This window comes from Canis lupus, chromosome 15 (genome assembly GCF_048164855.1).
Source record: "Canis lupus baileyi chromosome 15, mCanLup2.hap1, whole genome shotgun sequence".
Classification (NCBI taxonomy): domain Eukaryota; kingdom Metazoa; phylum Chordata; class Mammalia; order Carnivora; family Canidae; genus Canis; species Canis lupus.
The window spans coordinates 40,049,679-40,067,993 of record NC_132852.1 but is presented as its reverse complement, the minus strand read 5'-3'; the positions used below and the strand labels follow the sequence as shown (position 1 = coordinate 40,067,993).

General features: G+C 39.5%; 1 protein-coding gene across 13 annotated transcripts in view; it reads right to left on the bottom strand.

Annotated features, from left to right (window-relative positions):
* PSD3 (pleckstrin and Sec7 domain containing 3) overlaps positions 1 to 18,315 on the bottom strand; it is a 592,272-nt gene that overhangs the window by 382,002 nt on the left and 191,955 nt on the right. For 11 of the 13 annotated variants that reach the window (XR_012007747.1, XM_072776763.1, XM_072776762.1 and 8 more), the window contains one exon: positions 15,989 to 16,384. Coding sequence is in view for 12 of the 13 variants with exons in the window: in XM_072776763.1 (XP_072632864.1) it covers positions 15,989 to 16,384 (396 nt within the window). In the remaining variant the exon portion in view is untranslated. Of the gene's footprint in view, positions 1 to 4,231; positions 4,424 to 15,988; positions 16,385 to 18,315 lie in introns of those variants that run through there. The other 2 variants (XM_072776764.1, XM_072776766.1) reach the window with 1 other exon arrangement.

Genomic DNA, 18,315 nt, shown 5'->3' with positions numbered 1-18,315 from the left:
AAGGAACTCACTAAACACAAGTCACAGCAAGCAATGACTGTCTCACGATACTTGGGCCAGTCCTAAAGCCATCTGATTTATAAGCTGCAGAGACGGTTTTTAACTCTTTTTATCTTTTAGCAGCAAAATACTGAAGAAATACAAATGTTTCCCTATCATTCTGTCACCGAGAAATGCAATCTTATCCTGGGAAAGCCAGACTAAAATGTCCACACATGATAAATGTGCTCCACTAGTGAATAAGATTTAGATTAAAAAACAAACAAAAAAACAAACAAACAAACAAACAAAAAACTTAAGAAATCAGAATGGATGAATAGTACTGAGAACCAAGCCACAGCAATGCAAACACCTCATACACAGGCTGGCAAAAGACCCCTCCTTTTCACACTCTGTTTCTTCTCATGGTGGCATCTCTATTTCAGCTACCACATGCCATGGTATCCTTTTTCTCTCTCCCATCAGGTACTCACAGCTCCTGTAACAATAGATCTAAGACATGGAAGCCCTAATCAAAGATGATTAGTTCTAGATAATCATGCTATAAAATAAAGCTTGTCAAGGTCACTGGATTATAGACAGGAGAATCTGACATTCACTCTTAACCCTGTCACTCTTAAAGGGTTTTCATTATATTTAGGTCTCACAAATCAATACAACATCCCTCAAGTTGATGTTTAGCCTCATTACTCACTTGTCTTATCTGTCCTAAGAAGATAACTGTCCTAAGTTGTTTAAAAGGGGCAGTAAGAATTGATCAGTAAGATGATGGATATAATTAAGATAGAGGCAAGATAGAAAAAGTCAGATATCTAGTCACCATCTCCACTCCCACAAGCCAAAAAGTCCTCTGTCCAACCGCCTTTGTTTTACAGATGAGAAAAGTGAGAGATCAGGAGATGAAAGGACTCTTCCCAGATCTCACAATCAATAGCACAGATGGGCCAGTGGAGATGCCCAGGGCCTTCAGTTCTCAGTGCTTCCTCTGCTAAAAAGTAGGGTCTCAATAGAGGACCAGCTGAATCAACAAAATGGAGTGGCCTCTTTGAGACATCACACTGCTCTCCCCCATTCCCAATGCAGGCCTTATAGGTATGCCAGGAGCATTCAACAGCAGAGGGGACCAGCGGCCTTCACAAAGAGGTGGGATCAAGTCCAGCTATACCATTCCTCCTTCTCCAAGGCACAGAATTTAACATACCTAAGCCAATCAAGAGAAATAAGCCAGTCCTTCCAACAATCCATTAAGAAAAACAAATTTAAAAACCCCTAGAGGACTTTGCAGTCCACCTAGCACTTTCACATGCATTATTGTATCCCACCCTCACAAGAGTCCCATTTTCCAAGTAAAGAAACAGAAGCAAAGATGCCTTGGCCTGGCTCACAGCTGGTAAGCAGCAAGGCTGCAGTTGAGCTTGTATCTCCCAACTTCACATTCAGTGCACCTACTTGTATGCTCCCTCCACCCAGTGTTATTAATGACAAAAAGCCTAACACAACAGCAGCTCAAAGGGCTGACTGAACCACACCCTCTAGCCAGCTAAACAATGACTAAAATCCTTGCTGGAACCCAAAACAGATTCTGCCTCCCCAGAATTCCAGGACTGAACATTTCACAGTAGGGTCAGACCCAGTATGCCTCACTATCCTGCAGAAAATCTGGCCTGATCACATGAATCACAGCAGTGTGGCTACAGCTGGACCTGCCCAGTGCATGCGGCTCCTGGTGACACAGCCCAGCTGTGCAGGCAGCTTCCCTGTAGGAGCTCCCAAACATTCCAAACATGCTGCCGCAGAGCTGGAGGGAGGAACTGAGCTACAGAGGGAGCTGGCAAATCTGACAGAACTTTCCATCCCACATCTGCACTTTTGCACCAGTAAGGCAGTCTAAACATGGTTCCCAAAGTCGGCACAGACCATGCCTTAAAAAACACACTAGAAATCATCAGGAGGTTCCTTCTGCAAAGTGGGAGCAACGTGGGAACAAAGAGAACATCGATTTCAATTTTTACCACTTGGCACATATTTGTTTCATAGTTTTGAAAACTAGTTCAAAATTAAATGTAAAAGCTATAATGACTGCCCAGGAAAGTCATGGGGACAAAGAAAGTGACACTAGACAAAGTAAACTATAACAGACAAGAAAATCATTTTAAGCAAAAGCTTTAGAAACACTGATCTATATATGAGACCTTTATAAAGCAAAACTGGGGAAGAGACCCATCTACAAGTTGTATGGATTTTCCTTTCACAGTAATAGAAGAATGGAAAAAATTTTGGAGGAGCAAAAAATCTGTTGTTACTTAGGACTTTGTGCTAAGGCATTTCCACATATTTTATCTTACTTTTTTAAAAAGTTTTTATTTAATTATTTGAGAGAGAAAGCACAAGCTGGGAGAGGGGAAGAGGGAGAAGCAGGCTCCCCACAGAGCAGGTAGGCCGACTTGGGCCCAATCCCAGGACCCTGAGACCATGACCTGAGCTGAAAGCAAATGCTTAACTGACTGAGCCACCCAGGTGCCCCATATTTTATCTTATTTAATCTCAATAAGCATTAAGAAAAGATATAATAAGAAAAAGACATTATCCACAAGTTATAATTCGGGAGATAGAAGTTAAGCAGCTTTAAAAAGCTGCACAGCTACTAACCCCGGGAGCATAAAGATAGAAAAGGCCAAGCTGGAAACACAGAGAAACCCTATCAGAACAGCCACCAGCGGGTGGAAAAGGACAATGTACACCTATGGAAAGAACGCAGAAAGAATGGCTTGGTTCTGACCATCGTTTCAGCATTACTCCTAGTGTGGGTCACACTCCTCCTCTGAGGTACATGTGTATGCAGTGCTGTGCTCCCCTCCAATGATGATGGAACAGGTACACCATCAACAGGACACAAGCATAAGGAAGCTTTCACAGGGTGTTGATGGACAGCTGTCAAGGGGAAGCCTGTCTGTCAGAGGCTCAGGGCACTGCCTGGAACCCTGCATGCTTGTGGTGTAGGCATGCAACAACTGCAAGTCCACCACCACCTCCTCTGAGGTCTAAGTGCCCTCACGGGCCTGATGTAAGGAAGGGCAACTTAAACATAACAAAAGCCAGCTTATTAATAATTATTGAGCTTTTATTAATGCAGTAGAAATTCTGCCAAGTGCTTCCCATGCATTGTACCTCAGTTAATCTTCACAACATCCTCTCTCGGGTTAGGTGCTGTCACCATCTCAAGGTCACGTCTGAAGGCTGGTTAAGTGACTTACTAGAGGTCAAACCGTAAAAAACAGATAAAACTCAATCAATAGGCCTAAGACTCAATCAATAGCGTAAGTCCAAACTCATAACCACTAAGCCTGTCACAAAATGTTCCACATCCTTTTAATCAAGTATTCTCTTTGTCCTTTGTTATTAAAGCTATCAAACAAAATATCCAATTGGAAAGAAGCTTTTCTAGTGCTGATGGCTATGTAAGATAAATGACATTATAAAATACTGGAAATATGAATTTAAAATGATGAACTTAAAAACTGTTATCAAGGCAAGAAACTTCAACTTAGCCAATACCAACCCACCAACACATCTGTTACAATCAGCTGGCCATCCTGGGCATCCAAACGCCAGGGTTCTCATGGGCATCTAGGTGCTCGTGAATCCTCTAACCTCAAGCATCTCAAGAATGGACAAAGTACCAACACACTGGGTTCAAGCTCCTTTCTTTACCATCGCTGGCCTTATTTATGAATATGAAATAAGAGAGAGACCTTCTCAGAGGTAGACTACGGAGGTAGTAAGCTGGTGACCTTCCAATGCCTAGTCGCGGTTTCAGAACAGGTAGCTGAAAGCACACTACAGTCGTGTCTGAGCACCTCCAAGAGCAGCACAGCTCTAAGGAAAAAAATCTCATCCTGTCCAAACATTACAGACCCTACAACAAATACACCCTCTTCATTTTTTCAACCTTATTTAGAAAACCATACAAATGAACTATCATTTTCTAAGACTTTCTTACAATGTTTTCCATTTTAAATAAAACAACTTAAAATCCAAGGAATTTTCTGTAACTACAATTATACAGAATCCAGTACTGCCTAGGAGGAGACAAAGAAAACAAACTGAATTCCAGTTACATCTGTCAGCAAAGAGTCTGCCCCTAATTTTGTCAGGAATACAAAGAATATTCTCCCGTTCCATGTGTTCAGCAAACCTTCATCATCAGCAAGGCCTCTTCTAATATACTTACACAGCTGCTTCTGTCATGAGTACCAACTGTTCCACGCTGACTCCACAGAGACATGCTCCCAGAACGCCACTCTGTCCCTCAGGGGCTGTGGGATAAAGACTGCAAAGAAGTTCAGGGAGCATGCCCCCCACCCCACTCTCAGCCAGCCTCCTTCTCAACAGGCAGCTTCCCTCCAAGAGATCTGCTTCAAAAGTCCAGACCCAGTGAAGTCACACATGATCTCACAAGCCTCCATTTAACTCTTTGGAAGCCAGACAGCAAGCGGACCACAGGGAGGAAGGACAGCTGTCCTAGCTGACCTGGAGTGGCTCTTATAGGAGGAGGGAAAGTTTGCCCAACATCATTTTTTTTTTTTTTTTTGCCCAACATCATTTTAAAAAAGAAAAAAAAAAAAGGTAATTTCAGCATTGTTCTTCCATAATAGCACTAAGACTTCTGAAGTACTGTTTTTGAAGTACCATTTCTTGCAGCGCACAAAAAGATTGAATTCATTTATACTATATAAAATTCACAATCTTATGTGATTTGTGCTTTCCTATTTTCATTTCTAGTTTTGTTTCTGTTTTTCTGCTATAACACTAATGTGAACATATTCATTTGCCCTGTTGTTAAGTCTTGCTTCACACAACCAGAAGCAGACAGGCAACAGTCACAGATGTCAGAGGAGCAACAATTGTCACTGGTGCTGGTGCTTCCAAACTGGGAGCATTAAGCGTCCAGAGAAAGGACGGCCACCAGACCCAACTAATGGATAACAGAGTCTGCACTCAGTGCTCCTCAACAGGAAAAAAAAAAAAGGAGTATTTTACTTCATTTTCCTTCCCATGCATTTCCTTCAGGCACTAGCTCTTTTTGTTGGGATTATCAGAATTATAAGGATCAGGAGGTAAAATAACTAAAAATTATAAACAGAAGTAGATAAAATTATATCCTCTCAAAGAAAATGTAATATACACATTTTCAAGAATGCCTTGGTTCACCCAGAAAATGATTATAACTTACTGTCCAGCAATTTTATTCCTAAATATACACCTCGCCTAGAGAAACTCTCATTAGTGCACAAAAGGCCATGAATTAGAATGTGTTCACCATGATGCCATTTGAGATAACAAAAATACAAGACAACCAAAGTGTTCATAAATAGGAAAATGGAAATAAATTATAGTATACATCATGTAATGAATACTATACAGCAAATAAATTAATAAATTTGGACTTCATGAATCAGTAAGAATGAATTTGAAATACTGAGCAAAAAAGTGAGTTACAAAAGGAGAGAAGATAGTAGCATTTATATAAGGTTTAAAAATATAAAAAAATCCTATCTAGTTTACAGATGCATTTATACAGGAATGACAAACACCCACAGGTCATGGTTACCCTAAAGAGAAAGAGACGAATGGTACCATGCAGACATTCACAAGAACTGGCAATGCATCAGCAATGTTTATTTTTTAAATTGGCTGGTGAGGTCACAGATATTTATTATTTTCTACACTTTTTGGTATGCCTAAAGTGTTTCAAAAGTGGTGAAAGTCAACCATATAATGGCTGCCTTTGAGTGTAGCAGCACCTGTTCAGTCTAAAAACATTAACAGAAGCAAAGAGGTTCGCAGTTCCCTCGAGTCCCCAAATCCAAGTACATGTTACCAATTCTGCCTCAGTCTGGCTCCATCCCGATAGTGACCCTGCCTACTCCCCCCATGACCATTTACATGTATCTGCCTCTGCCTCAATAACCCCCACAAGAAGCAACACTTCAGAGGGCCTTCAGGACACCTTAGACTGGAAGCAGCCCCAGCCTCAGGACCTTACCTGAGGCTGGCTGGCTAGGCCTGTACTAGAACTATTTGTGAAGTTATCTTATCTGCCTGCTTTCTGGAGACACCAAGTACCTAGCAGCTGGTAATTAAGTTCTTCTTTGAACAAAAACCGAGTGCTGGTATGTGCAGGCTCCTGTGACAGAGATTCTTTGAGTCTCCACACTGAAGACTTGTGAAGATCACTGCCTAAGAGAAGGGACAGGCCCATACCTGACTACGTACAATAGTACAGGATGAATCCTGAAACTACCAGTAACACTGTGAATAAAGAACTTTTATGATTTTGTTTTGCAATAACTATGCAATACCTCTTATTTTCTCTGTACTAAAACTTTTATATTACTATATCATTAATACAGATATACAACAGCTAAGTTGATCTGACCACAGCCTATTCCATTCAGATAACTTTAAAAAAGTTTTAAAGAAAATACTTCAAGCAGTGTTATTACTGACAATAACAGCCAACATACTTTGAGTATGAATCAGGTGGAATTAAATTATTATCCCTTTTCCTAGATAAGAAAGTTGAGGTTTAGGGAAATCATTCACCAAAATTTGAACCAAAGCAGTCTGACTTCAGAACTCACACTGTACTAAAAAACCCATACTGTTTCCTGGCAGGAAAATGGATCAATCCCTATTATTTCCAGAGCAAGGACGGGCAAGATGAAACGAGGTTCACAGCCAGGACCACTCATGTTTACAAACCTCTGTTAGGCTTCTCCCTGCCACCAGCACAGTGACCCTGTTTACCTGAGAAGAGGGACTAACTTAGTTTTGTATCCTGCCTCTAAAGAGTTTTTACCGCATGTCAGTCTCAAACTTTGAAGTACTTATGAATCACCTTGGAATCTGCTAAAATACACATTTTGATTGGCTAGGTCCAGGGGTCAGGTCTGTGGTACACATTTCTAACAAACTCTGAGAGGTGACGGCCTAAGCTAAACACCAAAATCATTTGGGAATCTTCTAAAGCTATCATTGTCACCACTGTCCAGATGTCGCCCCACAACAACAGAATGAGAACCTCTAGACATAAAGTGTGGGAAGTCGGAATTTTAAAAAGCTCCCATGTAACTGTAATGTGAAGTCAGGTTAGAAAACCCTATTCTAGAGCTTTTCCTACTTTAGCTTGGTCCATGGACCACTGTTCTAGACCAGTGCTTCTCAAACTTCATTATACATGTAAATCACCTGGACATCTTCCTAAACTGCAGATCCTGTAGGTCAGAGGTGGGGCCTGAGATCCTGCACTCCTAACAAGTTCCCAGGTCAATATTCGGGGAAGCAAGGTGGTAAGTAGAAGGATTAAAAATCTTATTAGTTCAGTGTGTGTAGTTTATAAGGCTTTCCTTTCATAATTCTTAATTCAGAGACCAGTAGAATACTGCAGATGGATGTTTAGGCACAGGCATACGAAATAGCATATGGGATACAGGGATTATAAAGATAAAGTATTATCTAACATTGGTTTAGATGTAGTTTAATATTAATCCTCATTAGCATTCATGAAAAAGATGATGCTGAATACAACTTGCACCATGGCCACTCAGGTACTAAGTATTAAGGCTCTGCTAGGACCCTGAACCCATTTAATCCAGACTCCATACATCAATTTATAGAAAGCTTATGAGATCTGCAGTAGAAAAAGAAAAAAAAAAAAAGATTAAAGCACTGGAAATGTACCCATTTGGAGTTCTGATAAATTGGTAGTCCATGTAAAATACCTTCAAAGAACTTTATTTCTCTTTTTTCCCCCTGAAACCACAAATCAATGGATAACAACTCATCTAGTACTACAAATCTTGTGTTAAGTGATCTCTGCTGAGAGGAAGTGTTGTTTCCTTTAAAAGTTAAATATTCCACTGATATATGAATAAAAAGACTGCTGCATCATCCCAACCAGTTTACAGTATTAACCGCCAGTCCAGTTTTTATTTAGACCTGTGATCCTCCTTGACCAACATCTTTTATCACTTGAAGTCTTTTAACGTGGTCTTTGATAAAAGATCATCCACTTGAGGGAGCAGTGTTATTACTGACAATAACAGCCAACATACTTTGAGTATGAATCAGGTGGAACTAAATTATTATCCCTTTTCCTAGATAAGAAAGTTGAGGTTTAGGGAGATCATTCACCAAAATTTGAACCAAAGCAGTCTGACTTCAGAACTCACACTGTACTAAAAACCCATACTGTTTCCTGGCAGGAAAACGGATCAATGTGTGCTTGATGCACAAGCAGCACCCTGGTGTTCCTTCTGTGCGCGTCTCTGCAGCTGGCCTCCGCGCAGCCCTCACCCTCCATGAGTCCGCGTGCACCCACATCTGTGGGCTTCACCTCTACAAGGTCACTCCACAGTCTCTGTAGCCAACCTTCAATCTCATATTCCCACCAGCATTTCTACATAAAGCACCATCCCTCTCCTCAAATTTAACCTGTGTAAAATGACTCCACTACAAGCTGTTCTCCTACAAAACCCTGATCTCCCCAATTCCTATTACTTCTGGATTCAGTAAGTCCTCTAAGCTTGAAGTCTTACAATGATTTTGACTCAGCCTGCATGTCCTATACTCAAACAGTCACCAAATCCTTACATGTTTTTTTTTTTCTTTACCAGGCTTGTCTTACCTATTTTCTTATATCCCTTAGTCTATTACTGAGAGTACTACAAAACTCATAACAGGTTTAAAATAAATATCCACAAACTAGAACTTAGCAAATTCTTACAACAAAAACATACACTGAATGGTAAGGTTACTTTCATTTTATCCATTAGGAATCAGAGGCTTTCTGAAGTAAAACAACCTACCCAAGATCAGGCAGCCAGTGAAAAGGATGACTTGACCTCCTGGTCTTCTGACCCCAAATCCCCACATTTATGCCACCCTACCACAGTGCACTGTACTTTATGAAAAGAAAGGATATAGCAGGAAGTCCAGTAATAGGTATGCCAGATAGCTTAGAGTTGAGAGGACAGTGCTGGCAGCTCAGAGCACACGGTAGAGTGGCACGATGACATAAATTTTAATTTATTTATCTCCTACTATGTACACCAGCCACTTGATTTCCTTTTCTTGATTTTTGTCACCTGATTCATCCCGTTTGCTTCTCCTTCCTTTACCAGATAGATATTATTCATTGTATTTTACACTTAGAAAAGTTCCCAGATTTTCTTTTTTTTTTTTTTTTTTTTTTTTTTTATTTATGATAGTCACAGAGGGAGAGAGAGAGAGAGAGGCAGAGACACAGGCAGAGGGAGAAGCAGGCTCCATGCACTGGGAGCCCGATGTGGGATTCGATCCCGGGTCTCCAGGATCACGCCCTGGGCCAAAGGCAGGCGCCAAACCGCTGCGCCACCCAGGGATCCCCCAGATTTTCTATAATACTCAAGATCACACACTAAGTAAGTAACTGTGGCAGGATTCAAACCCAGGTATGCCTGGCTCTCCTAGAAAAGTCCACATCACTCATCACTCAGCAAGAAGCCCCTTTAATTAAAAAAAAAAAAAATCCATTATAACTCCTAGAACGCAAGCTAGAAAGAAAAAAATGAGAACCCATTCTCTGCAGAACTAGTTTTAAAGCGTAAAAAAAAAAAAAAAAAAAAAAAAGGACTAAAGAGATTACTAGGGCAACAGCAAATCACCAATAATGAACCTATGAGACAGCAGAGCTTCCCACTCCTAATGATCCAAGAAAAGTTGGGAACTCAGTGGTCAGCCAGATATCTAAAAACCATTTCACAAGATCAAATCCTTCTCTCGGTCACCAGCTTACCTAATACATTATTTTAATTTCTTATTTTAATACTTATACCTCATATTAAAGTGCCTGCAAGTCTTAAATTGGAATCAAAAGAATTTTTGAAATCACACTTCCCAAATTTCTATATTAATCTTATTTCACATGACTTTTTCCTAGACAGAAAGACACTAAAGAAAGAGAAAAACTAAGAAAGGGATACTTTTAAATGCCTGCATTCCATGTAAGAAGGGGCAGAGGGAACAAGAGGAAGACAAAACCCAAAACTACCCAATTCAGAGAGGACTCAGGGTGGGCTGAAGCACTCCCTCAGGCAAGCCAGCTGCACACAGATGCAATTCACCTCCTCTGCTGGCCTCCGTATCTGGAGTGCTATCTGAAAGGAAAACTAGGAAGCTGAGACATAAAATATATCCATTACCCCAAACAGGTGATTTTAAAAAGCAGTTTTATATATTTCAGAGAAACAGAAGAAAGCTCCTGCCATATTACTGTATTTGATCTCTCTTTTCCTATCTGTCCAAACCCAAGCTCAATGGAAATGGACAATGTTCAGCTCTGTTAATGGACACAGTGACAACATCTGTGCCTTAGTCTTCAGGTCAGAACTTACTGATTGGAGCCGCAATCGTCAGAGGATAAGCCAGCGACGGAGAAGCACCCAGACACAAAGGAACCCATTGGAACATGTACAACTGTAAGTAGATAATCATCCTTTCTAATTTTGGAGCTATGTGACCCTTTCAGCCTGAGTGCTGTGTAGCGCACCACAAAGGGAGGGGATACTCCTCTTTGCTCCTTCATTAAAATATTGTGTTACATTCATAGGGTGAGCTATTTCCTGACTGATGTGCAGCTCCCTCACCAATATTCAGTCTTCAGAGCACTCAGAGCACCTGAGAGAACTTAACTATTTCTGTCCAGGTTTATTAGTCCAAGGTCTTAAGAGGTTTTTTTCACTTTATAAAGAACGATCTATTTGATTATTGCAAAAGTATATAATCTTTAAGAGACAAATAGTGAGCACGTGTTCTCTTTAAAAACGTCCCTTCCGACCTGACAATAGAATATTATAGATTTGAAATGTTTTCTTCTTTGACTTAAGCAGAGAGAGAGAATAAGGGAAGAACCACCCCCGCCTCTGGCCACCAACTCATGGTTAAATCCCAAACTGGAAGGTGTTCCTGAGAGACAAAACTAACTTTTGCTGAAGCAATAGGACAACCTCATCACCTTTTCCAAACACTTGCACCTGTCTTTAAAGAAGCAACACAACAGAGAACAGTGTCATCCTGCGTTCAAAAGAAATCATGTCAAATATTGCCACTGAAATCCTCTTTAGCAACAAAGTAAGTCATGTACTGTCGTAGAAAAAGATTTTAAAATATACCTAGGCCGTGTCAAATGCATTTTTGTTTAGAAACGAACAATAAATGGACTATGGAGCCTGACTGGCGGGTTCAAATCCTGGGTGTGCTGCTTACCACCTGTGTGACTTCGATCAAGTTACTCAACTGTGCTATGCCTTATTTACCTTATCTGGAAAATTAAAACATTACTAGCTCCTTTCTCTTGGCTTTTTTTTTTAAAGATTTTATTTATTTATTCATGAAAGACACAGAGAGAGGCAGAGACACAGGCAGAGAGAGAGAAGCAGGTTCCATGCAGGGAGCCTGATGTGGGACTCCATCCCGGGACTCCAGGATCATGCTGTGGGCTGAAGGCAGGCGCCAAACCGCTGAGCCACCCAGGCGTCCCTCTCCTGGCTCCTTATGAGAATTACGCACTCATGTGTTTACAAAATAAAACCTATAGGATGCCTTTGATATTAAATTGTGCTGAAAGACAACCTCTAAGTAATCTTATAATCTTTTCTATTGGCTGAGAGCTAACATTTTATACAATAACATCAATGCCTCAATAGAAATGGGCTTAATTTCTTGGTTCAGGTCTAGTTGAATCAAAGAAGCATTATCAGGAAGACAGTCATATCATTAGTCACTAGTCATATGATTAGTGGTATCATCCCCTCTCCTTTGAGCCTTCTTCAGATTCTCATTATTTAATATGGTCAGAGCCCCCCAGTCTACTGCCAACAAACAGCAAGACCAGTGAATAGAGACAAAATACTAAACATGTGCACTTATTTGTCACTTTGCTTATGTAAATGTCACAACATTAATAAAATTGGAAAATATTTTTCCCCCTTGAATTATAACACTTTGTCTCTGAGTGCTTGGTTGAGGGAAGTCAATCAGGTTGACAATTGTGCAGTCAGCATTCTAGTCTGGATCTCCTTAACAGGCTCAATAGTCTATCTCCTTACCTATGCAGAAGAATGTTTTAATGTAGAAGAAATGTTTAAAAGCCTGCTCATTGATTACTTTAAAAATTTATGGAGGCATGTTTATTATCAATTTGGCAAATTTTTTCTCAAATTAAACACACACACCACCACCACCACCACCACCACCACCACCACCACCACCACTACCACCACTTGGTTACAATTACCAACTACAGACTCCTGATGCTATAGACTTATGAATGAGAGAAATTAGATTTAGAAAAAGAATAAAGATATGAGACCAGGCAGCCTAGAACAATGAATGTATCTGGTCTAGGAGTCAGACAATTTGAATTCTGGTACAGTAATTTTGGTACAGGATCTCTCACAAGGTAAATCTATCCCATCAAACTGGGATTTGGATTCTTTACCATAAAACCAGATTATCTAAGACCCCTTTAAGCTGAAAAATGTCATAAATCTTCAACCTACAATTCTGGTGCTGTGACTTGAAAGCATCAATAAGAAAGAGGGAGTAAAGAAAAATGTAAAAGTTACCTAGTTTCTTTAAAATATCTTAGGATCATTGAGCCCACTCTATTTTTTTAACCCTGAATAGAGACATATATCATAAAACAAAACCTCTTCCCCCTATAACCACTTATTATCATATGCCAACTCAAAGAACACAAATAGGTCCAACCATATCACCAGCAGGGTTCAAGGAAGGGTAGAATGACCACTAGTCAGGAAGCACGTGGAAGAGTGCCAGGGCTGGGAGAGAAGTTTGGCTGGCACATCTCTAAGAACACTCCTTATTCAGTACTAGAATTTCATCTTATTTTTTTAAGCTTTAATTTAAATTCCAGTTAGTTAACATACAATGTAATATTAATTTCAAGTGTACAATATAGTGATTCAACATTCCCATACAACACCCAGTACTCATCAAAAGTGTGCTCCTTAATTCCCACCTCATCCATCCAAACAATACAAAGAATATTTTTTTTTGTTAAAAACCAGTAAATTTAAATATCTGTTCTCTTTTTGGTTTTTTTGTTTGTTTGTTTTGAGGTAGGGAGGTTTTGTTTGGATTCTTTTTGTAGTCATTGCTGGTGACACATGACTTTTTTTAACAGGAAAAAGGAGTTCATTATATTCATATTTTTATTTGTATTTTCAAGGCTTGAAACACCTACATTTAAAAGTGAGAAGAAGAATAATATTCAGAAACTGATTCTTGAAGTAATGCAAGCTGATAATGTATCCCAATAACTTTCTGACATGATGAGAAGACTTTTTTCTATAGTAAACTCTGTGGGCATTCTCCAAGTATTACCTCTGGACTATAAGAATTAGCTCCTGCATGCACACATGGACATACCCCCCCACACACATCTATCTATACATACTAGCTTAATCCAAACTCTTGTCTGGCAGATATAGAAACTGTTGCTTTGTTTCTCTGATAAAACTGGTTTTAGAGAAAAAATAGGGATAATCTCTCTCTTAGACCATGCGAATGTTAATAGAGAAGAAGCATTCTTTTCTTTCTTCTATATAAAACTTGAATGAGGAAAAGCAATTCTAGTGTAAGTCATATAAGCATTGTAATTACTATATATAAGAAAATTCAAGAAGATTCAATCACTGTATAGAATGGTAAAGTACCAAATCATTTCTTCTATCAATCATACTGTTAAATAAACTGTGTGCAACAGACAAAAAGAGTGGTCCTTTCCTTAAACTTACCTGAAAAAGCTATAATTTTTTTCCTGGATTCAGGTTCATAATATTAACACTTAGCTTTGGGTTTTTTTGTTATGAAAATGCTGCTGCCCTCCTTATTCCCCATCTCACCCATCCTCCTACCCATCTTCCCTCTGGTAACCATCAGACTGTTCCGAGTCTGTTTCTTGGTTTGTCTTACTATTGGCCAAGATCCTGTGGTTTTACAATGCAGGTACTATAGTTTTGTCTTGAGAAGACCTGAAGTATACAGCTGTCTAAATCTAAGATGCTAAAATACTGTAACCTACCCTAATACTCTCTTAACTATCTAACTCTGCCCTAATAATAATGACTGGCACCCATGCTGTGCCCAATGATGACTACTTCCTATTCCAAGTAAACAAACCATACATTTGATAAGCCTTTTACCTAATTTCTTCCTGATCTGACTCCCTGATGTTCACCTCTTCTTTTTCTTACCGTCCCTGCAGCTTCTGTAAACAAAGCCTCTCAGCTCAAAATGCTTGGGCTCCCCAACTTATTTTTTGGGTCTGTAATATAAACTTCAACTCACCCCAGAAAGGTGGACTGAAATTTTAATAAAATTATCTGCGTGCCTATGCTATTGCATTTTATCACAACTTAAAGTTATCAGAGATGATGGTAAAACAGAAGGATAAATGAGCAAAACAAAAAGTTTCCCCTCTGAGAGGAGGCCACCTGTCTCAGAGAAACCTTCCCCTCCAAGATCCCCTCCAGAGATACCCCCTCTCAGAGATGCAGGAAGCCTAAATGTGGACTTAGCAGCCAAGCCAATTCTGATTCACACCTTTACTCAAGCTCCTACTTTGTGCCAAGTACTGTGCTAGTTGCTTAAATCTATATTAATTCTTTAAATTTCATAGCCACACAGCATACTGAGTATCATTAACCCTGTTTTGCCAATAATATCAGAGAAAGTGGCTTGCCCAAGTAATTCAGACCAAGGTCTTCTGCTCTTAAGGCTAGTATTTTTTCATTATCTCACTAGTGACCCAAGAAGATAATCAACATCCGTGGTCCATTTCACATGGAAATGCATAGCTACAATGCTATAACATGCTGGTCTTAAATGTGTTCATTCAACGAATTATAGAAAATGCTCCACATAAGACAGTCTGCTCACACAGAGAGGTTCACTGGAAACCTATAACATGAATACTGACTGAAAAAAAGCACTGACACTTTTTCATACAGCTTTAAAATAGTTTATCCCCATATAACCTCCTCTCCCCCTTTCCCAACACACATGCACTGATACACTTTAATTCAAGTAAATTAAATAAAAAACTAAATTCAGAAAATCGCTAAGAAGTTTAGCATTTCCTGCCCACTGATAAAGATGCTAAAGGATAGGTAAGTGACCTGAGGATGATGAAGAAGAAATGAAATGCTGGATAATCCATAAATAGACAGGGAATCACTAAATGACCAGTATGGCAGATAGAAACTATATTACTTGTCATCTTATCTCCCAGATAGATTTAAATCCTAAATTTCGCAGATGTAGAAACTGCGATTTTTTAATATTTGTATTTATAGCTTTGACCAAGGTACTGGCTCTATCAAGCATTCATACAATCAGATTCTTCCCCCACCATCTCAGGAACAGGAAGAAGGCCTGACTGAACAGGATTTCATACAGCAAAGGCCTGGAACAGACTTTGGTGACCATCTAACCCAACATCCTTAATTTGCAATTAAGGAATTTCTGGCCTAGTCAAGCAACCTGCTCCAAGTCATCAACCAACATTAGTGCCAAAACGAAAGTCAACACCTCTCAGTGTTCTTTTCACAGCACCATACCACTGCTACCAAAGCTGCACCATGGGAACTAACACCCACTCCTCACCCACAAATATTTGCTCACGACAATTTACATATGGTAATCCAGGAAATGTCACCTAATAAGATAACCACAGCTTGCCAATTTGGCAAACTGCTAAAGTGTATTCTGCCTGCCCCTCAATTACTTTCTACTCACATCATTCACTTATATCCAACAGAAACTGGCCAGATGCTGCTCAGACATATTTCACACTCAGATTTCCCAAAGAGAAAATAATACCAAAACCACTGCATGAAAGTAATGAGAATAGGGTTAGTACCTTCCCCAGAAAGCAATCTCCGGGGTGCCTTTCGTGTAGATGGGGTCACTGGTGTCATTCAGCCCATTGGCGATCTCACTAGAACAGCCCATCACTATCTCACCAACTGCTGAGATGCTCAGGACGTCCTGCTGTCCTGCCACCGATGTCCTCTCCAGGAACTGAGTGCCTTCTTTAATGCGCTGCTGGATCATCGGAGTGAGGGGCATGTCAAAGCTAAAATAGCTATCGGGTTCTGAATATAATGTCTCCAAGGATTCAGCACTGTAGTATAACGAAGTGTTGTCCAAAATAGTTTCAAACTGGGAGCTGTACACATCAGTGGAGTCCTCTGCATACCCATGCCCAAGGAGATCATCATCTCCCCCCCTAAAGTGCTCCTCTTGCTCAAGAATCCTGGAAAGGAAATAAGAATAAAGAATTTCAATATTAGGTTAATATTCTTTTTTACTTTTTCCTATATTTCAACCATATAAAAAAGATAATATTCTGTAAAGCTAACAATTATATTCTTTGGGGTTATATTTTAATATATTTGGAAAGGAAGCTATCATGGAAACATAGGCTGAGAAACCTCTTAGCATACATGTGCTACACAACCCTCTAAATAATTTATTTAGTTTCATACTAGTTTCCTAGCATGTGACTAATCTGGTCTAATGAATATCTGGATAAAATATTAAATTTTCTCATTTTAATGAACTAAACTCCACAAAATCAAATTATTAACAGCTACTGTCATACTCAGTGTTAACAGACACAGATAAATATAGTGTGTAAACCTAATGGAGTAAAATACACTAAACTTTCATCAGTCTATTAATACTTTCTGGTTTAAACAAAACCAAATGCTTTTAAGAAGATGAATACATTAGAATCTAAGGGCCGCCCTCTGCTGACAACAAGGCAGCACTGCAAGAGAGATTTCAGGCCCAAAATTAGCCAGTGAAGGACCTTTAAAAAAAAAAATTTTTTTTTAAGCCAACAGACATGTTAATTGCAAGGCTAACCAAAAGAGTGAAAAAACTATAAACAAATTACAATTTAATATATATGGGTGAAGCATCAATTAATTAGTATGTAGCATTTTGTTCAAATATTAAAAATGAATGTTAGAAAAATAAAATAAAAATGAATGTTAGGATAGCTATGTAAAATTTTTAAAACTCAGTAAGAGGAGGAGATCAAGTGTTAGAAAAAGCTGCAGCTGAATGCTGGATTGCCAATCACCAGCTGTGTCACTTTAGAAAACTTCACTTAACCTCTCTGAGCCTCAAATTCCTAGATACAGGAATAACAGGAAAAAAAAAAACTACCTCATAAGTACCCATATTCCTAGGTATTATGAGGATTCACATCAACCATACAGTTGTCTCTGTTGTGGGTTTGTTTTTGTTTTTTGTTTTTTGTTCTTCTCTGTTGTTTTTAAATTACAAAGGTCTACCATGTACCAAAGAGCATCCTGGGTTTATCTCTCTTAATAACTTCTTCCTGCTTATGGAATCAAAGGGGAAGTTCCTTTGAGGAAGCTCCTCCCTCCCCCTCCACACTCACTTCCCACTCCCACCTGGCTTCCTCGTGGTCCAGCCACACTGCTGGAATTCCACATCTTCAAACTTGCCATAAAGCTTTTGTTTCACACAACTCTAGGAAGTGCATGTAGTCAGGCATCCCAGCAGCCCTCCTCTGCATGTTGTCCCTTTACATGTGCTGATCCTCCCTGGAATAGTTTTCTCCTCATTCTCCACCTAGTTAACTCATACTCATTTCTCAAGCCTCAGCCTACTTATCATTTCCACAAAAAGGCCTTCTCAGAGCTATCAACTGAATTTATTTTTTCCAGTATGTCTCTCTTCTTCTTCTTCACAGAACCTCCCACAATTTATGATTAACCTATTTTATATGGTCAGTGTTTATCTTCAGCAGTAAACTCCATGAAGGTAGTGACCACAGGCCATTACCTATTGTGAACATCCTTTTATGCCCAGCATCTAGCAGGGTCAAGAACACTGTGAACAAACAAACACCATTTGTGAGAGGAGAGAGAGAAAAAAGGAGGAATGAATTAATAATATCCATAAGTGCATATTCCAGTGGGAATATCATTAGTGAGCCACATGCTCTTAAGGGAAGTCAAGAGATTTTATGTATTAGGGAGTTGGGGAGGCAGGAGTAGAAAGGAGAGACATCCTGGTAACCATCTAAAGGAGCATTGCTATAGGTGGATTTGTTAATTAACTGCAGAGGAAAAGGCATTTCTTTGCGCCAAAAAAAACCCACAAAAGCCCTTCAGCCTTGACACAGATGTTCCTACACATAAACTATAA